The 6,768-nt window shown below is 65.8% G+C and overlaps 2 protein-coding genes across 2 annotated transcripts in view; one reads left to right on the top strand and one right to left on the bottom strand.

Moving 5' to 3' along the window:
* CUX2 (cut like homeobox 2) overlaps nt 1-152 on the top strand; it is a 12,854-nt gene extending 12,702 nt beyond the window's left edge. The window contains exon 20 of the mRNA XM_026041791.1: nt 47-152. Coding sequence (XP_025897576.1) covers nt 47-152 — 106 coding nt within the window. The remainder of the gene's footprint in view (nt 1-46) is intronic.
* A 2,725-nt stretch (nt 153-2,877) lies between these two features.
* PHETA1 (PH domain containing endocytic trafficking adaptor 1) lies at nt 2,878-3,945 on the bottom strand. The gene is made up of 2 exons (XM_026041787.1): nt 3,286-3,945; nt 2,878-3,240 (listed from the first exon to the last, which is right to left on the bottom strand). The coding sequence occupies exons 1-2, from the start codon at nt 3,697-3,699 to the stop codon at nt 2,878-2,880; spliced, it is 777 nt and encodes a 258-aa protein (XP_025897572.1). The 5' UTR covers nt 3,700-3,945.
* Between the last annotated feature and the right edge of the window lie 2,823 nt (nt 3,946-6,768).

Below are 6,768 nucleotides of genomic sequence, written 5' to 3'. Positions count from 1 at the left end.
CGCCCGCGCTGCCGCCCGGCGCCCCGGCGCCCGCCGCCCGCCTCAGCAGCAGCGTGCAGCGGCGCCACGAGAAGATGGCCAACCTCAACAACATCATCCACCGCCTCGAGCGGGCCGCCAACCGCGACGAGGGCCTCGAGTGGGAGTTCTGAGCGCCCCGCCGAGCCTATGCACACCCACGTATATATACACATCACATATATATATATATAAACATATATATATATATTTTGTTAAATTCACCGCGCACGGAGAGGCCAAAGGCAACCCGACCTGGTGGACGAGGAGGAGGAAAGGGAGCGCAACCCATGCCTATGGGAACGGGGGTTCGGAGACCCCCACTACCAAGCGCCCCCGAGCTTTGTTTTAAATGTGAAAAACTGGAACAATTTTAGAAAAAAAAAAGAAAAAAGAAACAAAAATATTTATAGACCTCTTTTAGATATTTTAATAAAAGGATACTTTGGAATTTATTAACAGCCTAAGCTGCTTTGATATTAAAGATAGCTATAAAATCAAGATGATGTAGCAGTCGTGTCATTAAATGTACACTGAAGTCTTGTAGTTTGCCACTGGATGAGATTAAAAAAACCTAAACTAAAAAAAAAAGAAAAGCGGAAAAGACTCATTGAACAAAGCCATCACGAAGCACTATTGAGACTGACCAAATCTGACAGACTTTTGAGGAGCGTTTCTCCACGTCCRTCTGCAAGACGCTGCTTTCCTTGGAGCCCAGCCGGAGACTGCACCGTAGTCCACGGAGACTCTAAACRGGAGCCGGAGGCCGCGGGGCGTCTGGGCGTCCTCGTGCCGCGCGTGGCCGCACGCCCGGGTCTCGTGTCCGCCGCAGCCTTCTCGAAGCTGACGGAGCGCGGGCCGCACGAGCTCCCGGCCCCGCTCCGGTGATCCCTGGGGAGCCGGTGCTTTCCTGGCGGCGGGCGCGATGCCGGCCGCTCCGCGATGCCGGCTGCTCCGCGATGCCGGCTGCTCCGCGATGCTGGCCGCTCCGGGCCCCTCGTGCCGTGTTAAAGGGAGAGCGGAGGAGAAGCAGCCCCGGTGCTCCACGCCTCGGGCGACGCTGCTGGGGACGAGCGCTCCAAAACCGCGAAGCCGCCGAGGCCGCGGGCGGGAGCCGCTTCCCACCGCGGTGCCTCCACGTTGGAGCCAGCTTTGGGGCTGAAGCGCTCTTATTTTTAGCCCTGCAGCTTAGGGAAGTGGAAGAGCACCAAGGGAGGAGGAGGAGGAGGAGGAGGAAGGGCATCCCCGCACCTTCTCCTTCGCTCCTTCCCTGGCTGCATGTTGGGAAGCACCAAGACGCGGCAGCCGCCCGCCCCCCCAGGCTATGCATTGACCAGTTTGCCACCGTATGCATTTTTATCAGAAGAGAAGGTATTTTTATATTTTGGTGGTAGCTAAGGAGCGGTTCCAAACGCGAAGGCCACCTGGCTCTGCRGCGCCGCCAGCCGCCCGTCCGCCCGGGCGCGACCTGCAGCGTTAGCGGCCGGGATCCGTCCAGCACTTGGGCCGGTCTCTGGAGCACGGGAACCCCGTCGTGCCGAGCGGAGCGGGACACGGGGGCACTTCTGGGGGGGCTCCCTACTGTACTTAAAAAGTTTCTATGGGATCGATGAACTTTGTTAACCGATTTTGGAAGGAACGAGTTCTGTAAAGAGCCTCGAAATACAGACGTTGGGTAGCGGCGCCTCTCCGGCTCTGTTTTGTCTGCGCATGCTCCGTGCTCAGCCCGCGCCGTCCTGGCCACATCCCTGATGCAAATCCCATGGGAAAACCCACTTGGCATCAYGGGGTCGTGAATGTGCCAGCCCTGGGGCTTGGCTTCTCCTCCACCCCAGAGCATCGGAGCAGGGGCTCAGCCGGCAGCTCCATCGCAGCTCGCTCCAGGTGGGAATTAGGGATCCCCATGGGCTGCCTAGCACTTTAGACCCACTTGTCAGGGAACGTGCTGGGTAATATTTATTTTCTGTGGCTGTGGCGGTGCCCGGAGCCTCCCACCGGGCAGCAGCAGCCCTTGCACTGCCCCGTGTGCAGCCACCAGCAAAGGAAAATACCCGAGTGCGAGGACTGGGATTACTGGGGAGAAAAGCACAATGAACGGCCTGGCCAATAGAATGATTGATAGATTGATTGATAGACAGATAGATAACTTAAAAACTGCTTTTGCCAGTTTCACCCCAGGGCCTGGAAGGGTTAACCCATATCTGTTGTTTCTTTTTTTTTTAATCAGTGGTTTTAACACCAATAAAAACGATTGGGGAAGTAAAGGAGAAGCGGCCGTGCGAGCCGCCCTGCAGGCAAACGTGACGCTCGGTGCCGCGTGTGAATCACCCGTCACCCGGCGTGACGCACGGGTCCCTGTGGCCCGGGCGCACTTCCCGGAGGGAGCGGCTCTGGAGCCGGAGCCGGCCTTGCCGGGAACGTGCGGCCTTGCCGGGAAYGTGCGGCCTCGCCGGGAGCACCCGGCCTCTGCAGGAGCGTGCGGCCGCCACGGGGGTGGCTCCGCCGGCGCTCAGGAAGGGCTGCACTCACAGATACTCTCGTCTCCAACCACATCCTGCTGGAGTGCAGCGATCCCAGCCGGAGCGGCCCACTCCGCGCTCGCCTCCGCCCCGGGCTCTGTGTTCCCCGTCATCCTGCTGTCAGTGCCGGCCCACACAGGGGGGACGTGTCAGTCCCTGTCCCCAAATGTTGCATCCCTGCTGCTCTCCTGGAGCTGGTTCCCAAACTGTGAGCAGCGAGTGTATCCAGGGAGGCCAAGCCGCAGATCCAGGGTGAGGAAGAGGAGGAAGCCGAAGGCGGCACCGTGGACAACCCTGGGATGGCAAAGGGGGAACACGGTGCCCGGGGCTCGGCCACCCCTCAGGGCTGCTGGCCCTGCTGCCTCTCCAGCCACTGCTGCCGCAGCCGCGCCACCTCGGAGCCGTAGCGCTCGTGGAGCCGGGAGAAGGCAGACGGCTCCGTGGTGTTCCCGGCCGGCTCCCCGCCGGACGCCCGGCACCGCGGTGGCACCGGCGGCGGTCTGGGACCGGCCTCAGCCTCACAGCCGCTAGCCCGGTGCGGGGCAGCGCCGCGGGGCAGCGGGTCAGTACCCGGAGCCATGTTCCACACGGCGCAGCCGTTCTCCCTCGGCGCCCGCCGCTCCAGCGCCCGCTCCGGGTCCTGCTCCGGTGCCCGCTCCAGTTCCCGCTCCGGCACCTGCTCCGGTTCCCGTTCCAACACCCGCTCTAGTCCCTGTTCCAGTGCCCGCTCCGGTGCCTGCTCCGGCACCCGCTCCACGTTGCTGCTCCACTGCACGCGGGCCAGCTGCTGCTCCAGCTCGCGCACCACGAGGCGCAGGTAGTCGAAGCTGGCGCGCGACAGCGCCTTCACCCAGGCCTCCATGGCCGCGTGGCTCTCGGCCGCCAGCACGTAGGTGCGGGACTTGGCGCCRCCRAAGCGGATGGCGAAGGCGAACTCGCCGCGCGAGTCGCAGAGCTCCACGGTGCAGCCCTCGAGCACGATGACGCCCACGGGCTCGCGGCTCTCGCGCTCCTCGAAGTAGAAGAGCATGTTGCCCTTGAGCACGAACCAGCGGCGGTGGTAGGCGCCGTGCCGCTCGCCCCGCTTGTAGAGGAAGCCGGCGCTGTCGGCCGGGGAGTCGCACGTGGCGTAGAAGGCCAGGCTGCGCTCGTTGAGCTTCATGGTCCTGCGGCGAGGTGGGCGCTGCCCGCGGTGATGGAGCGGCCGCCTCCGTCCCCCCGGATGAGCGCGGTGTCACCTCGGGTGGACGCCCCCCTGGCACGGGGTGACGTGGCCTCCGGCTCTTGCTCCGGCTCCGGCAGTGCGAGCGTCAGCGGCGCCTCGCGGGTCCCGGTGCCACTTGGGGGGCTGCGATGGCCATGGCTGAGGTGAGTCCTCCCCCGGGGTGTTTTCCGCCCGGGGATCCCTGCTCCGCGCAGCCCCGCAGCTCTCGGCGCTCCTGGAGGACACGGCGGGGGCGAAATGGGGGGGTCACTTTCCCACCCAGCCCTCCGTGACACGAACGCGGCCGCGCGGCGGCTCCGGGGCTCCCGGCGCGGGCAGCGCGATGCGGGCGGGGCCCGGCCCGGAGCACCGCGGTGCTGGGACCGGCACCGGACGGGGCGGACCCTCCGCGGTCTCACCTGGTCTCCCGGGCGGCCTCGCTCCGCTCCGGTTCCGCTCCCGCCCCGATCCGGCCCCGCTGCCGGTCCTGGTCCCGACCCGCTCCCGGCCCGGCTCTCCGGCCGCTGTCGCCGGCGGCTCCGCTCGGCCCGGCCCGGCCCCCGGGCGGGGCCCTGTCCCGGCGCTGCCGCCTCCCGCGCCGCCCATCACCGCGGCCTCGCCCCCGCCGAGCGGCCCTGCCCGCCCCTCTGCCCCGGCCTCGGGGGTCGCTCATCGGGGGAGCCGCAGCCTGGACCCCCCGCCCGGGGCTGCCCCCTCGGGCCCCGCTGCCCTCCTGCCACAGCCGCGTCCCCGCTGTGGTCCCATCCAGGCCAGGGGTGACGTGGGGGCTGCTTCGCGCAGCCTTCGCGCTCCCTCCTCCTCCTCACTCCTGCTGCGCTTTCCCAGCACGGCTCCGGCTCTGCCAATCTCTGCTGGTGACAGTGGGTCCCTTATCACCTGCCGACCTTCTCCCTGGGGCTGCTGGAACGGCCGGAATCCACCACCGCTTTATCCTGCCTCCCTTTCCAAGGCTGCAGGGGGAGGTCTCCGCGCTCTCCCACGCGCCGCTTATCTGGCCGGCTCTGCCCAGGGAGCCTTTTCACACGGATAGATTAGAGGAGCAAAGGCTGGAGGGAGAAGCGGGAGTTTTTATTAGAGCAGCTGTGATAACGGGGAAAAAAATGTGGATGTGGTCCCGGCTCAGGCTTTCTTGGCCAGGACACAGGGCCCTGATGGCCGCTCAAGAAAAGGCTGTTCCTCCTCTGCGTCCTCCTCGGTGCTGGCGTCCCAGCCACTTCCCCACTTTGGAGGCCACTTTGGAAAATTGCTCCTGTTCCTTGGAAACCTTGAGGAAAACCCCCCTGTGCCCGCTGCTTCCTGTTGTGCTCCCTGGCCACAGTCGCRTGCTCTTGCATGGGCTCCAAAACTTCCCCTTGGGAGCAGTGCGGGGTTGCTCTCCCTGCCTCCCCCACCCCAGTGTATCCTTGCAAGCCCAGGTGTGCGGCACGGCCCCGGAACCCATCCCCTCTGGAGCCACCGGCAGCTCTGGGGTCCAGATCCCATCCCCAGCCTCYCTGCCTCAGTTTCCCCAGGCAAGCGCTGTCCTAGCTGTGGGGATGGATCAACCGCCAGATCAACCCCAACCATGGGGAGCTTGTCCAGAAAGCAGGGAAAAAAGGAGGAAAGGGGCCTGCATGGAGAAGAGGCCCCCCCGCTGGTGCTCTGGCTGCGCCAGGCCTCAGCTTCCTGCTTTTCCCAGATGACGGGTGCCTTAGTGGCGCTTACACAGCAGCCGGGGCTCGAGGTGCACGGGGGATCTCTGAGTCACGGGAAGAGCCATCACTTGCGGTCCCTACAGAAGCCTGGTGGGCTCTGGGGGCTGAGGATCTGCATCCCGGGACAGAGGGAGGAGTGTCCGGGAGCGCTGGCCTGGAGCCTCCAGGAGGGCTCGCAAGCTGTGCCCTCAAGTCGCCACCTTGCAAAGGAGTTTTCATGCTCCCAGCGCAGAGACCCCAGTGCTGCGTCCTGGGCTGCCCCGAACTGGAGCAGGGCTGCCCTTTGGGGGTGCAGGAGCAGGGGGTCACTCCCCACGGGGACCCTGGTGGGGCTGTGCAGCCGGGCAGCGCCGCAGGGTGCCGAGGCGTGCGGAAGCATGTGGAAATGTGCGGAAGCGTGTGGGAATGTGCGGAAGTGCGCCAGGAACACGCAGCGCTGCCCCGGCCATGCAGTGTTGCCGGTGCCCAGGAGATGGCAGCTGGAGCCCAGCGATGGCCGGGCAGAGCCACCTCCTCCCCTGGCAGCTTCTGGAGGGGGAACCCAGTGCCCGGTCCCCAGGCCAAGGCCATGGGAGAAGCTGCACCGGGGTTGGGACCTGTCCTGTTGGCACCGGCCCTGGTGGCAGCCGCCTCCTGGACTCCATGGGGACATGGAKCTCAGCCTGGGATGAGCCGGGGGCCAAGGACAGGGCTGAGCACGGGCAGCTGTGTGACGGGCGCTGGCTCCGCGCCGCCTTTCGGTTTCAGTCTTTCCCTGCGACAAGGGGTTGGATGGGGCAGGGATGGGACTGGCGGGACACAGGGAGCGGGGTGAGTGCCCCGATGGGCCTCACTCGCTGGGCAAAGCTGACTGGTGCAAGGGCTGGAGGAAGCCCCAGAGCTGCTCCCAAGCCACTGGCAAAGCAGGAGGATTCGAGGGGCTCCAATGCAGCCCCTCCAGCAGAATGRCACAGGGGAAGTCGGTCTCCCCGTRGCTTCCTGCAGCTTGGTTGGGTGGGCGGCCGCGGCCCTGCCACGTTGCAGCCCCCATGCACCCGTCCTGGCGCCATCGGAGCCCAGGGACCCGTCGGCAGATCCAGCAGGGCCGGGGCCGCACGGAGCAGCTCTGGGTGTCGAGGTGGGAGCCCCAAACTACAAGGGGCAGCGGGACTCCCGTCACCCGCCCGGACCCCCGGACCACCCGGGGCTCCCGCCGAACCAAAGCGCCCCCGGCGGCGGCGGAGCGGGGGACGGGACACACGGACACATCTGGGTGCGCGCGGCGGGGCGGCCGCGCAGATAAGATAAGGGCGGCGCGCGGGCGCGGAGCTGC

This window comes from Nothoprocta perdicaria, unplaced genomic scaffold, assembly GCF_003342845.1.
Source record: "Nothoprocta perdicaria isolate Ctin4 unplaced genomic scaffold, notPer1 scaffold_294, whole genome shotgun sequence".
Taxonomy (NCBI): Eukaryota; Metazoa; Chordata; class Aves; order Tinamiformes; family Tinamidae; genus Nothoprocta; species Nothoprocta perdicaria.
Note: the sequence above shows the minus strand (reverse complement) of the source record. Positions and strands in the feature narration are given on the sequence as shown.